The sequence below is a fragment of the Benincasa hispida genome, chromosome 2 (genome assembly GCF_027475165.1).
Source record: "Benincasa hispida cultivar pf3 chromosome 2, pf3_genome.v1.1, whole genome shotgun sequence".
Classification (NCBI taxonomy): Eukaryota; Viridiplantae; Streptophyta; class Magnoliopsida; order Cucurbitales; family Cucurbitaceae; genus Benincasa; species Benincasa hispida.
Genome location: NC_143479.1, coordinates 59,374,537 through 59,392,084, shown reverse-complemented (window position 1 = coordinate 59,392,084; position 17,548 = coordinate 59,374,537). Strand labels below are relative to the sequence as shown.

The 17,548-nt window shown below is 31.8% G+C and overlaps 1 protein-coding gene across 2 annotated transcripts; it reads left to right on the top strand.

Moving 5' to 3' along the window:
• The first annotated feature begins 13,546 nt into the window (after positions 1-13,546).
• Positions 13,547-16,782, top strand: LOC120070535 (Pyridoxal phosphate phosphatase-related protein). Of its 2 annotated transcripts, XM_090311380.1 has the most exons (5): positions 13,547-13,978; positions 14,217-14,338; positions 15,156-15,354; positions 16,294-16,349; positions 16,423-16,782. In XM_090311380.1, the coding sequence occupies exons 1-5, from the start codon at positions 13,841-13,843 to the stop codon at positions 16,430-16,432; spliced, it is 525 nt and encodes a 174-aa protein (XP_090167506.1). In that variant the 5' UTR covers positions 13,547-13,840; the 3' UTR covers positions 16,433-16,782. The 2 variants fall into 2 exon arrangements, with proteins under 2 accessions (XP_090167506.1, XP_038878249.1); XM_039022321.2 differs by lacking the exon at positions 16,294-16,349.
• Positions 16,783-17,548: the final 766 nt, after the last annotated feature.

The following is a 17,548-nucleotide window of genomic DNA, read 5'->3' as shown; positions in this document are numbered from 1 at the left end:
TCAAGGATCTTGAATTGTGCTGCTGCGCTTCTGCTGCTGCGCTTCTGCTGCTTGTTATGAATAAGAGTAGAGTAGTATCATCATATTCTTTTTGCCCCGCAGTCCACATTCAAAACTCTATGTTTTATATTGTTTGTAGAGAAAAATACTTCTTTTCAATACTTAGTTTTGAGTTTGGTTTCAATTTAATTCCTTCAAAATGTTACAATAATATTACATTGAGATTTGAGTTTTGTTTCAGTCTAATGTTCTCAAGTTTCAAGATTTACACTACTAACCCCAATTTGTCACTAAACACCCACTTTCAATTGGACAACTTTATTTATTTATCAATGATGTTGAATTGAGCTACTACTGCTTGTTATGAATAATAGCAGTAGCATCATATTCTTTTTGGCCCCACACACCTTTCACTTTATATTATTCAAAACTCTCTCTATGTAAATGGGTATGCTTTATATTGTTGTTTGTTGAGAAAAATACCTTTATGATCTCTAGGGGTTAGATTCTAGTTTTCATTTGATTTCAAAGTTTAAAATGTTATTTTTTTAGTCCTTAAATTTTAAGTTTGGTTTTAATTTAGTTCTTTCAAAACATTACAATTTTGTAATCGAGATTTAAGTTTTGTTTTAATTTGATCTTTAAGTTTCAAGATTTTTTAACTTTGACTTTTCATTAAATACAAATTTTCAATTATTGGTCTTAATATTTATTAATTAATTTTAAATCATCATTAGGGATTTTTTAAATATAAAAAATATTTAAAAATATTACATTTTATAGTAAAATGTTATGGAAGTATTATGTAATACTTTGAAATTTAAAGATCCAAAATTTTAGGTATGAACAAAAAGATATATAAAATTTATTCTTTATTTGTAATGTAATATTAAATTGAATGAGATGGGACCCAGAAAATGATTGAAATGGCTAGCTGGGATTCACCGAATGAGGAATTTTTGCATAAATTTTGCCAGCCTTAGCGTGATTCCCGCTTTCTATTCAAAACAGTTGTGTAAGAAAAAGAAGAACGTTCATGTGCGCCGCTTGTTGCCTATTCATTAATTCTCTTTATTTCTTTTTCTATTCATAAAGTCATTAGCATCATCCAGGTTGTTAAGAGTTTAGAGTTAAGTTATATTATGACCAAATTTGAGGTTTGTGTCTATCTAGATAGAAAAAGTAGTCAACCTAAACATAGATTAACGTTCATACTATCGATCTTGAGGTCAGAGGTTCGATTTCCCCCACTCATACTTAATTATAATACATTTGAAAAAAAAAAGAATAATTAGAAAAAGTACTTCAATATTACTTGAGCTGTATGGTGTCCAATTGATCCAATTAACTGGAGTTAAAAGTCAAATTTATATATAATAGTTTAATTGATTTTTAAAAGTTTGGAAATATTTTAATATTCGGAGGTCTTTTAGAAGCAAAATACACTTCTTGTTTTTTGAGATTTGATATTAGTGTCTATTTTCGTCCTTAAATCGACCGCATCGAAGTCAGTTGGTATCGGTTTGGAAAAATTTCAAATTAAAAAATCGATCGATGTTCATCCCTAGTTTGGAAAATGCTTCTAAATAGTCTATGGATTAATTTGACTAACGGAAAGATGACATGACATGGTGAGTTGGAAAATTCTAAATGAAGTAACAATATTTACTAGTTTTATATTATTTTTTGAATGAGGTGTGTTTTTCTTTTCTTTTTCGCCCTTCTCTCTTCCTGTTTTTCTCTCCTCTCTCTCCCTCCTCTAAATTCCAGCTCTTTGATTTAGGGTTTATTGTGTACCTCCAATTGTAACATGGCTTGTTATCGATTGAAGTTGGTGTTATAGATTATCAATGTTGATTTAGGGGTAAAAGTAAAGTTCATAAGCTTAATTTACAAAAACCAGAAACTAAAATCGAAATGGTTATCTAACGCAACCTAAACAATTTAATAAATTAATTTATTTGAATTGGTATTTGGAGTTTAGTATATGTTAACTAAATAAAATGTTGGTTAAGGATTGAATGTGTTTGCTTCAAAGAGGAAAGTTTGGTTGCATTGCATGTCCATTAATTGGCTATTTTAGAGGTGAATTAAATTTGAAAGTTTGACTAGTATAATGTGCCTTGGTCAATTCTATTTGATAATTTAATATGGTTGGCTCTATAATTTGCAAAACCATTTATGATATATTAAAATTCATACTAAACTTACATATTCAAGAAATTATTAACTTGCAAAGGTATGTATATTTATTATCTATTGTACATCTTCTCCCTCCTAATCCTAATTTTAACGTAAAAAACGAAACCGACATATAAATATGTTAAAGTCGATAGTTCATATCATTATTGTTGTTAAAAGGATCGAAGTAATTGTCCATTATCCATAAATTCAAAATCTTATCTACCAACAACTGATGTATTTAAAAATACAAATATCAAGATTTGAATCCACTCAATTTAATAGGTTAAACTAAAATAATAATAATAATAATAATAATAATAAACAATTGTTGTGCTTAAAAATAATGTTTTTTTTAAAAAAATCAATATTATATGTTTTTCCAATTAAGCGATTAAAATAAAACATTTTAGATCTCTAAATATTTTCATTAAAACAACAATTTAAGTATCATTTGATTATGATTTTGGTTTTGGTTTTCTGTTTATGAAATTTTTACTTGTAAAAACAAGCATTTAAATTCTAAGTTGAATTTGGAAAACAAGAGCAAGTTTGTAAAAACTTCTTTTTCCTTTTCTAAACATTTGCTAAAAGCAGATAATATAACAAAGAAACTAATAAATAGAAACATGGTTTGTAAGCTTAATTTTTAAGAGTTGTTTTTAATTATAGGAAAATGAGTCAACTTATTTACAAATATAGTAAGTGATAGATAGTGACATTTTACTATATTTAAAAATATTTTCAATACTTTTACTATTTAAAATAATTACCCAATTTTAAAATATCTTAACAAAAAATCTAAAGCTTGTTTTTCAAAATTCTTCATATAATTTCACAAATTTTTTCACAAAGACACATTAAAATTCAAGTCGAATTTCATAAACTAAAAACAATTTTTTAAACACAGTTTTTTTATTTCAAAACTTGACTTGGATTTTGATTTTGAAAATACTCCTTAATACTATATTGGTGATAGATGACTTACGGTTCGTTTTAACAGAGGAGTGTCCTCCCATTATTGGCTCAAATGCAAACCAAAATATTCGGGATACATACGACAGATGGATCAAGGCTAACAGGAAAGTCCTGCCTATATTCTTGCCAACATATCTGATGTATTGGTGAAAAACATGAGAGATTATGGAATCTTTCTGTGGGATGTTTGGACAACCGTCCTTCTCCCTGAGGCATGATGCTATCAAATACGTTTACAACTACCGTATGAAAGAAGTGGCCTCTATTAAAGAAATATCCTGGACATGATGGTCCATTTCAACGTAGCAGAAGTAAATGGAGCTGTCGTTGACGAGAAGAGTCAAGTTGGTTTTATTCTTGAATCTCTTCCGAAGAGTTTTTTGCAGTTCTGTACGAGCGCGGTCATGAATAAAATAGAATATAACTTGACTACTCTTCTAAATGAGCTACAGGCTTACCAGACTAAGATGAGAGCAAGAGGTCTGGAACCAAAGGTAAATATTACCACCGGAGAGAAGATAGAAACGTCCTCCAAAAAGCTTGATATTGCTTATTTTTCACAGAGTAAGAGTATTCTAGTTAAGAAGAACAAGGGGAAAAGGAAGAAGGAACCCACTGGCAGAAAAGGCAAGACAAATGCTGCAAATAAAGGAAAATATTTCCATTGCAAAAAAGAAGAGCACTGGAATAGAAATTGCCCTCAATACCTTGTAGAGAAAAGAGCAGAGAAAGCAAAACAGGGAAACTAGTTCCTGAAGATTGCTTGTTGTACTTCAGTTAACCAGTGGGAGATGTTGCAGTTGCTATCAGAAGATGATCTTATCTACTTTTGTTATAGTAATAAAAGTTATTTTATCTTGTTATAAAAGAACAAATTGTAAAAACTTTTTGTTGTAAATGAAATGTTCATTAGCAAAAGTTATGTTTGTTCTATTACAAAGCAACTTCTGTGAGAACCAACCTCGTTAAAAGCCATTTGCAAATATTTAGATATTTAAAAGGCTAGAAATCAATAAAGGCAGGTAGTTATTTAACTTAAGCGATAAGTTTAGAACACTTGAAATGTTCAAAGTGTACAAAACTTGTTAGGTAAAATAAAACTAAAATACTTTGATTGGATCAAATAATAAGTATAGAAAGTTTGAGATTTCTAGGACTATTTGATAGAACATGAAATCAAGTAAGAACTTTGTACTTAGTTGCCTTAATTGTTTTTTTAACATCATTTCAATTTTAAGGTACTTCTGAAGATCCATATGAGATATAGAGAACTCATAAAAGTTGTTTATGATATGTAAAAGTTGTTTACATAGTTCAGAAATCTGAAAAGATCGATATAAGTGTTAATGTCGAACCCTTAAGTGTTGGAATATTGTCGAAAGGCATGCTTATTTGTAGACAAGCCAAAAGAAGAATTTTTTTTCATGTAAACAAAAATTAAGCGTTTATGTTGACAAATACCAAACTTTTTGGAAAAATATACGAGATCACCATGTATTATTTATTTCCATAAAATTTTGCATATATCAATAAAGAGTTATTGATTAAAAACTGACATTGTAAATAAAAGGTTGTTTAGACAGGTCAGATGCATCTTACTCAAAGAGTTGAGAGTACCTCGATGTAGTGGGAGGAATGTATGACTTCCTAGCCATTGTTGAGAAACAAGAGTTGTGAAAATAAGATGCATTCCCTATATAGTTTAATAAGAAGTCTATTGTACACTAACATGTTTACAACGATTCTCTCAGCTAAAGTGTTTGAGAATCTCCTAGTAAGACTAGGACTATGAAGTTTATAACCTAGGGCAAGTGGAAGAAAAACCCATAGGTATGTTATGCCTTAGTTTATTGTATTTCTCCGTAAAACTCAAAAACTCATTATTATATGCTACCATTGAAGTTTTAGTCCAAGTGGGAGTTTGTTAGGTTTTATGTCTTAAAACTCGTGGTTTGTAAACAATTAAACTTATTTTGAAAATTCAATAAAGTTGTTATTGAATATATGAATTGCTTATTTTGTTTTAGAAATAAATCCAATACACTAAAAGAACCATGACTATTACATGAGTACTTGAACTTTATGTGGAGACATAAAAATGGATCAGGTTCGAGTAAATAGTCTAAATGGTCTATAGTATATGAATAAGGTTGGGTGCCTTATTCTGGTAACACTATTGGATGCGGCCCACTCTGTAGTTGTTACAAAAAGTTGTAAAGTGCTACAGACGAAGTGATCCTGATTCTTATATGTAATGATATGAGAAGTGGGGGCGTCCTGTGCAATGAGTTTGCACAAGATCGGACCATGAAATAAGTCACTTTTACTTTATAACGTTATTTATTGTATAAGACTGATTATTTCAAAGTGATGACCTAGGTAACTTATCCTGAATCCTGAGCTAACTATGAACTTCTGTTTATTCGAGATTATCCTTAGATTTGCATAGGTGAGGGTTGGATCAACAGTGCCGGCTCAATAAACCTCCTATTTCAGGGGTAAAATTGGGTAGATAGATGGGGACATAGGGTGCAAGATGGAATTCATTCCTACTCGCTTTTAGGGATAGTAGAGAGGTTGTTCTCTTAAGTGCTGACTTCGAGTCTCGAATAAGGGGCCCCACCCTCTCATTGACTCGAGAGGGACTCGGTTTGATGATCGGATCACAAACCAATTGTTTATTAGAGAATCAGTGGGACTTAAGGAACAAGAGGTAATCTCGGGGGTAAAACAGTCATTTGGCCCAACCGTTATTATGAACAATCTATAAAAGGTTAACTTAATAATCATGGTTATATCGAGTGAATACAATATATCTACAGTGAGGGGAATGCAACTCTAGGCTTTAGTGGAGTGACCTAATAGTTAACGAATGTGGGTTAATTCAGTGTAAAGAGTTTAACAATTAATCTCGGATCGTTGGAGCCCATGATCTGTAGATCCACGAGGTCCCCCTACTAATAAACAAATGGATTAGCATTAGAGTAGCGTGATAAGTTAATTTGAAACGTTCAAATTAGAATTAAGGGAATTAGTAATTATACGTGATCTAATTACGCATTTAATTTTGGAATTAAACGAAATTGGAGAATAAATTAATATTTAAATATGATTTAAATATTAAATTCATGAATAGGGATCCAAGATAGTGGAATTGGTGTTAAATTAATTTAATATTTGATATTAAATTAATTAGAATTAATTAAATTGATTAATTAATTATTAATTATTAATTTTATTAGAAAAATTAATTTTAAATTAATTTTTGTAAAATTAAATATAATTCCAGTTTTAATTATTGAATTAAAAACTTAAATTAAGTTTTAATTTGAAAATTTTCAAATTAAAAGAAAAAAAAGAGAAGAAAATTGGAAATGGAAAATTGGGATTTTCCCACTTCCATTTCCAACTTGCTTACACACTTTCCACTCACCTAATTCAGTCATTAATCCAAGCATGAGCTGCTATTCATGCAATAATTGTTCTAGCATGATTGTCATGCAATATATACTGAAGAATCTTAGTGGAATTTAGCATGCAAAAGGATTGATTTTGGCTGAAAATCTCTCTAAGTTGGAAAAGAGTCTTCAGCTGATAAACTAGTGATCTTCTTCTCCATTTTCCCTTAATCCAAGCTTATTTTGAGTCCCACAGCTCAATCTAAGTCACCTAGAGGATAGTAAAGAAGGCATTGAGGTGATTCACAAGCTGATTTCAAGAAGATTGCAGTTGAGATTCAAGATTAAAGTGTTTCTTCAAAGGTATGTCTTGAAACCCTCTTCATAGTTTATGGAGCATGCTTAATTCAAAGCTAAAATCAATGAATTAGAATACGTAATGATCCGTTGTTCTTCTGTTGCATGTTTTCTAACTCTAAACAACATTCCTGGAAGTGAATACTATGAATTTTAATATTTTTGGCCGAGATCGTGGTCATGGTCGAGGTCGTGGCTGTGGTAGAAGAAGAAATAATTATTATTTTAGTGGTGGTCGTTCTAATCATTCAAATTTCAAAAGAACCATGCAAAAATGATGATCATAAAGGAAAAGCTCCACAAGATAAGAATTCAAAAAATGTTAAAAATAAACGCTTCCGATGCGGAATGACTGGGCATTGGTCACGTACCTATCGTATGTCAAAACATTTAATTGATCTTTATCAAGCCTCCTTGAAGGAAAAAAAAAAAAAGAAAAATGTGGAAGCAAATTTTGTATACCACGATAATGACATATTTGACTCATCCCATATGAAAAATTTGGATATGGCGAACTTCTTTGAATCTCCTGAAGAGAAAATCGGCAGGATTAATGGAACATCAAATGTTTCCTTTGACTTTGAAAATATCTAGATTTAATGTTGTTTTTTTTTCATCTCCATGTTTTTTTCTTCTCTTAATAGATGTTAACCTTTGTATATTCCAAATATTGTTTGTCTTATTGTAATTATTTTCTTTTAATGAAGAAACCTGGATCATTTTATATATTGGGTGATTAAAAACTGAGTAAAGAAGATCTATGTCTAGAAGACAGTGCAACTACACATGCAATACTTACAAGTAGAAAATATTTTTCCAAACTAACAATACTGGAAGCAAAAATCAATACAATATCAGGTTCTGCAATCTTAATTGAAGGATTTGGAAAAGCAAAAATTATTTTGCTTAGAGGAACAAAATTTACAATTGACAATGCATTACTCTCTAGTCAATCAAAGATAAATCTACTTAGTTTTAAAGATATACGTTGCAATGATTATCATATTGAGACTGATAGTAAGAATAATGTGGAATATCTATATATCATATCTATTGTCTCAAATGAAAAACGTATATTGGAAGAGTTGCATGCTTTATCTTCTGGATTGTATTATAATCATATAGGAGTAAATGAAATATATGCAACAATGAACCTGAAGTTCATGAATCAAGACGTATTTATAATTTGACATGACCAATTGGGTCATCTAGGATCTATAATGATGAGGACAATTATTGAGAATTCAAATAGACACCCATTGAAGAGCTAGAAGATTCTTCAATCTAATGAATTATCGTGTGATGCTTGTATTGGGGTTGATGCTCTAAATCTTGTAGGGTCCTATAGTTTGTAAACATCTGTATGAACAAACATTTGGTGATTTATAATATGAGATATTTTAGTTGCATTAACCACAAACCAATAAACTAAGATCCCTGGTTATCGTTGTAACTTAAGCATGTATGTGGAAACATACAAGTGGATTGTGCTTTAAGTGATAACCTAAATGGTTTGTAGTATATGGATAAAGGAGGAAAACCTTATCCTGGTGACACTACAAGTGTGGCCCGCTTTGTAGGTGTTATAAATGTTGTAAAGTGCTACAAATAGTCTGATCCTGATCATTTGTGTGTTAGACATGTGAGCGGGGATGCTCTATACCAAGGAGTTTGTATAAGACCGGACCACAAAATGTTTAGTCTCGTTATATAACGTCGTTCATGATAGAGACTTTCATTTCACTAGGATGACCATTGATAACATGACCTTATCCTGAGTGAGTTGTGAACTTCTGCCTATGAGAATGGTCATTTGATTGCATAGGTGCGAGTGGCCAGATCGTCACTCAAATCTACCACTTTGGGGATTCGTTTGCTTGGGGAGCTGGGAACTCAGTTACACAAGACAGGATTCACTCCTTCCCCGAAGCAAGGGTAAGTAGATAAATTGCTTCTTTAAGAGCTGGTTTCGGGGCTTGAACAGTGTGGCGCAACACCTTCTCTTGGCCCGAGAAGGGTTTACTCATAGTGGGAATATGATGTATCATTAGATAGATCAGTGGTACTTAAGAAGTTAGATGTAACTACAGGGACAAAACGGTAAATTGGCCTAGTTGTACTTATGAGCGATTTGTGAAGGGTCATCATACTGTTGATTGGTTATATCTGATGGACATAGAAATATATCTGTAGTGTGAAGAGTGCAGCTGTCGGTCTCTAGTGGAGTGCCCCGACAATTAACGGATGGTGGATATCATGATTAAAGAGTTTAGTCAGTTATTTACATACCGTTGGAGCTTCAAGCTACAAGTCCATAAGGTCCCCTTGGTAGCTCAATGAATTCATGTTGAGAATCAGTTTTTTGGTTAGTTTGAAGTGTTTAAATTAACAAGAGGGAATTTGATTATATATGATATAATTGATTTAATGTATTTGATACGTTAGTATTTGATTGGAGGAATTAATATAAATATGGTTTCTATTAAATGCCATAAAGGAGAAAAAGAACTATGGTTTATATGTTGCATATGATATAATATTAAAACTATAGGTTATAAATATAATATGATAAATTATTTATTTATTTATTTATAATAAATTAATCATGAGATAATTGGTTTTAGTTTTTCTCCAATAATTGACTTAGTGATTGGTTATGCACAGTTTATGGCTAACTGATGGATAAAAAGTGAAAAATAGTTTTTCATTTTTTTTCGATGCACTACATAACTCAAGTTATATGATAGCTTGTTAAGAGAGTAAACGATCGATCGAGTTTTTCTATACGATAGTTACTCGTTACTAAACGATCGAGTACTCAAGTCTATACGATAGGCTTATTCCTTATGTCGCCTACTCGATCGTCTAGTTCCTCCATCCCTCTACTCAAATCCATACAGAGCCCACACCTCCTAGATTCTCACACTGAGAATACCAAGGTAGCCTCATGGTATTGTCGAGTTCCATTTGAGGGTCGAGGATCGAGTTTTACTCGGTTGTGATCGAGGATTTTCCACTTTGTGCTGTTTGCTGGGTTTGATCATTGCGTTCGTGCCTTTTGAAGCATTGGTGTTTGATCGAGGGAAATACTAGAAGAAAATTGTTCTTCAAAGGTATTTTACTCGATCCCTTATTTTTAATTTAGAAGCATGTTGTAATTTATACTTGATGCATAACTGTTTTGTTTGATTGTAAATGATTATGTTCTTTTATAATGGTTTTTGGAACGATCTGCTTTCGCTCATTGGTTCTCTAGATTTAGAGTTCTTTCAAGGTGCTCTCAAGGAAAATGATAATTAGACCATCATCAGCTAAAGTGGGAATTGAATCACCTGTATTTTTAGAACGAATTCATGGTGATATATGTGGACCCATTAACTCACCAAGTAGACCATTTAGATATTTTATGGTATTAATAGATGCATTCAGCAAATGGTCTCACGTGTGCTTATTATCAAGTCGAAATCTTGCATTTGCAATATTACTTACTCAAATTTTTAGGTTAAGAGCACAATTTTCTTATTATATAATTAAGACCATTCGTCTTGATAATGCTAGTGAATTAACATCCCAGACTTTTGATAATTATTGTATGTCAATTGGGATAAGTGTTAAACATCCTGTAGCTCATATTCATAAAAAATATGGTTTAGTAGAATCATTCATAAAACGTTTGCAATTAATTACAAAACCATTACTTATGAGAGCTAAGCTTCCTTCATCTGTATGGGGACATGCTATTTGCATGCAACATCACTTATATGCATTAGGCTAGTAGCTTATCATAAGTACTCCCCATTACAATTAGCATATGGTCATGTGCCAAATATTTTCCATTTGAGAATTTTTGGATGTGTAGTATATGTTCCAATTGCTCCACCACAACGCACTAAGATGTGTCCTCAAAGGAGGTTAGGAAAATATGTAGGATATGATTCCCCATCAATTATCAAATATCTTGAACCCCTGACGGGTGATGTATTTACTGCACGATATGCTGATTGTCATTTTAATGAGACACATTTTTCAACATTAGGGGGAGAAATTAAGAAGTTGGAAAAAAAATTACATAGAATGCATCATTATTGTCTCATTTAGATCCCCCCATACAGATCAATGTAAACTTGAAGTTCAGAAAATAATTAATTTGCAAAATACAGCAAATCAATTACCAGATTCATTTGTAGATGCAAAGAAAGTAACTAAGTCACATATACCAGCTGCAAATGTTCCATAAAAAAATTGATATTCCAACACAACAAGTTGTCACTAATGAGTTTGAAACACGCCAGAAGCGTGGAAGACTAGAATTCCAAAGATAAAAATCCTCGAAAACGAAAAATAATTAATAGTGAAAAAGACTTGGTTGATGATGTAAATACCCATAAAGAAATCTTCGACATGATTAGTGAGGAAGGTGAAATACCTAAAGATAATAATGAAATTTCAATAAACTATGTCATGACAACAAAAAGATGGAATCAAACTCATATAATTATTGACAACATTTTTGCGTATAATATTGCTCTTGATATTTGAAAATGAAGATCCTTAACCAAAATCTGTTGAAGAATGTTGACATAGAAAAGATGTGGAAAGAAGCAATCGAGGCAGAATTAAACTCATTTTCAAAACGTCAGGTTTTTGGACCTATAGTCCAAACACCAAAAGGTGTTAAACTTGTGGGATACAAATGGATATTTATGAGGAAAAGAAATGAAAATAATGAGGTCATAAGATAGAAAGCAAGACTAGTTGCACAAGGTTTTTCACAAAGACCTAGTATTGATTTTGAGGAGACATATTCTCGGTGGTGGATGCAATTACATTAAAATATTTAATTGGCTTGACTGTGTATAAAAGTATGAATATGCATCTTATGGATGTAGTCATAACATATTTATATGGATCTCTTGATAATGATATTTATATGAAAGTCCCAAAAGGATTTAAGATACCTGAAACATATAAATCAAATTCCCGGGAATTGTATTCCATAAAGTTATAGAGATCACTATATGGATTGAAATAATCAAGACGAATGTGGTACAATCACCTGAGTGGATATTTATTGAAAGAAGGATATCAAAATAATCTAATATGTCTGTGTGTTTTTATAAAGAAATCACAGTTAGGATTTACTATTATAACTGTATATATTGATGATTTAAATATACTGGAACTCCTGAAGAGCTTTCCAAAGGTAATAAAATATCTTAAGAAAGAATTTGAGATGAAAGATCTCGGAAAGACAAAATTTTGCCTTAGTTTGCAAATTGAGCATTTAGTAGATGAGATATTTATTCATTAGCCATCTTATATGGGAAAAGTTTTGAAAATATTTTATATGGACAAAACACATCCATTGAACATTCCAAATGGAAGTTCGTTCACTAGATGTGAAGAAATATATATTTTGACCTCGAGATGATAATGAAGAACTTCTTAGTCCTGAAGTAGCATATCTTAGTGCAATTGATGCACTTATGTATCTTGCTAATAATACAAAACCAGATATTGCATTTTCAGTAAATTTATTAACAAGATATAGTTCTTCTCCAACAAAAGATATTGGAGCGGAGTTAAACGTATACTCTGTTATCTCTGACGAACGATCGATATGGGTTTGTTTTATTCAAATAAATCAAATTTTGATCTAGTTGATTTTGTAGATTCCGGATATTTATCTGATCTACATAAAGCTAGATTTCAAACAGGTTATCTATTCACATATGGAGGAACTGTTGTATCAAGGTCGTCAGTGAAACAGACCATAACAACCACTTCCTCAAATCATATTGAAATTCTTACAATTGACGAGGTTAGTCGAGAATGTGTATGACTAAAATCAATGACTCAGCACATTGGTGAAACATGGGGTTTATCTTCTAGTAAAAGTCTTCCAACGATATTCTACGAAGACAACACCACATGCATATCACAAATCAAAGGAGATAGAACAAAACACATATTTCACCGAGCTTTTCTACACTCATGATCTTGAAGAAAATGGCGACATCACTGTACAACAAATTTGTTCGAAAGATAACCTGACAAACTTATTTACAAAAGCACTATCTACCATAACTTTTGAAAAATTGGTACACAACATTGAAATGCGGTGACTCAGAGATCTTAAGTGATGCTTTCATGAGGGGGAACAAATATATTCTTTTGAAAGAATAAATTATATGAAATATGAACTGTTTTTCTTTCACTAGGATTTTTTTTCCATGTGATTTTTTCCTAGTAAGGTTTTAATGAGACATACTTCATATATATAATGGGTATCTAATGAGAGTATTATAAATATTATATAATAATAATAAATGCCCATTAGTGTCATGCTTAATGTCCAATGTCAAGTGTCATTTTTTCATTATCACATGTGCTGTGTCATTCAACCACTTATGCATAGTGTCCAAGTGTGCCACTTCCTACTTGCCAAAATTCCCTATAAATAAGTGGTCATCTATAGATTTTGTAGAGATATATACATGGTTGAAACTCCACCAATTTTGGAGAAAGTAGAGTTTTTTTAAGAAATTTCATATTTCCTATTTTTTATTTTATTTGTTTATATATTTATTTTAATATTATATTTATTAATATTCGTATTTCCGTTGTGCCTCGTTTTCCTGCAAATGCACAACAATTCTCTGATTTTCACTTTAATATGAATTATTTTATTAAACGAGATTATTATCAAATGGCTAAAAAATTGACTTGAATTAATTTTAGACAATAACTTCACGACCCTCCTAGTCGCCGAAATACCAAAATACTCGTTACAATTTATTTTTCCGATTTATTGGCCACCGTCGAGTTGCATCGCCGGCGGCGGAGTTGACGGTGAAAACAACCCCCTGGCCACTTGGATCGCTGCGAATCCGGTTCAAGTTGCTGGACTGTTTGCGGTGGCCGAGATGGCTGGAATTACGATAGTTTTCGACTTCGATCGGACAATCATTGATGGCGATAGCGATTATTTGGTGGTGACTCAAATGGGTCTCACTAATCTCTTCAACGAGCTTTACTCTTCCTTGCCTTGGAACTCTCTCATGGTTTGAATTTTGAATTTTGCATTTTGCATTTTCTACCGTCTCTGTACTTCAATTCCCGATTCATTGATTGCTATGGTATAGATTGAATTATTGAAATGGAGAATTATTCTTATCTCTACATGTTATTAGCAAAGAATTTCGAGATTAGTGTATGTTTAATCTTCGAGTCTTGCTGAAACAAATTCTTGATTATGTTGAATTTACTTTGGCTATGCAATGCTGGGATCGATTTTGATAGGATACGTTGATAGTTGAGCTCCAATCTCAAGGAAAAACTATGAGGGAAATTGCAAAGTGTCTGGAAGGCGCTGCATTGCATCCACGAATTATTGCTGCTATTAAATCAGCTCAGGATGCTGGGTACTTTTCTTATTTGTTTTTGATTAAATTGATGGTCTAACTAATGAGTGATTTTGTTTTGTCATGTTTCAAAATCTATCTTAAACATATTTTTAATCATTTCAATGTTTGGTTTTACACTCTCAAATACAATTTTTATACCATCAAAATTGATTTTGTATGATTAAAAGCAAGGGTCATCAAGATTGATTTTGTTCGTCGCAGAGTCGCTGGTGCTATTATTGAGAAATTCCTCCTCAATCCGTCCTTTGCGGAGAAGAGTCGCTTTTTTTCCTTTTTTTTTTTGGTGCATGTTGAGGGTGCATCTGATCTGGGTTTTGTGGGGTGAATGGAATAGCAGGGTTTTTAGGGGAGTGGAAAGAGACCATAGGGAGATTTGGCTCCTCGTTCACTTTCATGTTTCTTTGTGAGTTTTGATTCTGAAAGCCTTTTGTAACTATTCTATAAGCGCAATTTCACATAGTTGAAGTCCCTTTTTGTAGAGGGAGCTCCCTTTTTTGTAGGTTTGTTTTTTGTATGTCCGTACATTCTTTCATTTTTTTCTCAATTAAAGTTGTTAAAAAAAAACAATTTCAATATCACTCTCTTAAAAGGCTGTTTATGACACTGCTTAGAAGTGTTTTGATGACTAGTTGGAGTCCCTTTTTTGTAGAGGGAGTTCCGTTTTTTTGTATGTCCATACATTCTTTCATTTTTTCTCAATTAAAGTGGTTTAAAAAAAACAATTTCAAAATCACTCTCTTAAAAGGCGGTTTATGACACTGCTTAGAAGTGTTTTGATGACTAACTGGAAGGCATGGAATTGATGTTATCTCAGGTGTGACTTAAGGATAATTAGTGATGCTAATCAGTTTTTCATTGAGACAATCTTAGAACATCATGGTGTGTTGGGATGCTTTTCAACTATCAACACAAATCCTACCTTTGTTGATCGGAAAGGAAGGCTTAGAATTTTACCATATCATAATGAGTCATCTCCTCATGGCTGCAATTTGTGCCCATCAAATATGTGTAAGGTATTGTTACAAAGTCTCTAATCCTGCATTTATATCTTGCTGCATAATTGAAAAACCAGTTTAATGGCTCTGCTGATTAAAGAAAGTTCTTTTGCTGCTTTGTAAAGTAAGCTTTACCTTTTTAAGGTATGAGCTTTAGGATAGGATATATGCTATAAACTTGCCATGTTTGAATCTTTAAGGACAATGTGTTTCTTATATGATATAGATGACAACCTCCTCTTCTCGAATCTTGATGACATATTATGGAGAAACTGGGAACATATTTTTGCTGCTTTGCTTTGACTTATCATGTTAAATTAGGTTCCATTTCACTATATAATGGTTAGGTTAGACTATAAGGTTAGTCCCTAAACTTTCAAGCATGTATCTAAAAGATTCCTTAGATTTGAAAATGTCTAATATATCCTTGAATTTTCAATTAAAAAATACTTGGGTGCATCCTAAGCTGCATCCATATTTGTGCAGCTCATCCAAATGTCCAATCATAAGTTGCCACGTGGTAAACTTATTTTTTTCCCTTTTAGAAAAAGGTATTTTATTAATATTTTTTCTCATTGTGATTGAAGAGGATGCATGGAGATCCCAAATATTGCTCTTTTCAACTTTGGGTCTAATAAGTAATAGGTTCTTGGCAGATCTTACATTTCTACATTTAGCTAATATATTAGCTATAAAATTGAATTTTGAGTAGGTTCTTGAGTTTTAAAAAGTAGTGAATAGATCAAGGACCTATTTGACACAAAGTTGAAGGATTCATTATAAACTTTTGTTAGTTTAAGGACTAAACAGACACAATCTAAAAAGTTTAGGAACTAAACTTGTAATTTAATGAACTCCGCATGGAAACCCATGGGAGTTTCGTTAGTAGTTCTGAAAAATGGTAGCTTGGAAAATTACTTGCATCTTATGGCAAATCAACTTTCCTCCACCATTTAGTGTACAGAGAACTCCAATTCCAGCCCCAATGGAAAAGACAACATTGGATTATCTAGGTTTGATTCCCTCATCTTTGTTTCTTCATTGCTTGAATGAACTTATGAGATCGAACTGCGTATTCCGTGGCAGGGCTTGGTAATCGATCAAATCCGAGCTTCGAAAGGCGAAAAAAATGAATTCATATACATTGGAGATGGAAGGGGTGATTATTGCCCAACCCTGAGGCTTCAAGAAGGAGATCATGTGATGCCTAGGAAGCTCTATCCTCTCTCAGATCGCATAAACTCCAATCAAACTCTTGTGAAGGCTAAGATCCATGAATGGAGTGATGGGAAAGAGCTGGAGAAAATTTTACTCAACCTTCTGGATGTAAAATAATTCAATTCTGCAATCTAAAGGTAATTTACGCCCGTTTAGTAATAAAATATTTGAGCCATATTGGTAACTATTTGAGTTTTTGTTTTTAAAAATTAAGTTCATTTTCTCTTAGATTCTCACCGCAATTTTTATCTTTCTTAAGGAAAAGAGTTGAATTGTTAGCAAAATTTCAAAAACAAATCTTCAAAAACTTTTACTTCTTCAAAACTTGGCTTAGTTTTTGTAAACATTGATAGAAATTAGGTAACTAAGTTAGAAATTTAAAGGTGAAATAAGTGTTTACAGGCTTAATTTTCAAAACTAAAAATAAAAAACCATATGGTTACCAAACGGAGTCTTGGTTTTTAGTTTTCAAAAATTAAGCTAGTTAACATTCTTTCCACCTCTATTTTTCTTTTAATCTATCTTTTACCAATATTTTCAAAAATCAAGCCAAATCTTGAAAACTTAAAAAAAGAAGTTTTTTGTTTTTGGAATTGGCTTAAGAATACAATTCTTGTACTTAAATAAGATGCAGATCATTATAAAAAATTGAGAGAGATAAACATAATTATCAAAAAAAAAAAATTGACAACGAAATAGTTACTAAACAGAGCCGATGGAAACTTATTCAATCTTATTGTTATGAAACTAGACTCTTTAATGCAATCATAAATTTACCGATATAATCTTGGAGAATTTAGTAACATTTTGCTGTTTTTTTTAGTTATTATTTTTAGATCATTGAATTTATACGTTCTTAAAACTTCAATGGTGTGTATTAGATCTCTTAGAATCCCTAACATATTGAACATTTTGTTTAAATTAACAAATCTATTAGTCATTCATAGTATGCGTGTGTGTATATATATATAGAGACGCATGGTCTATTCCAATG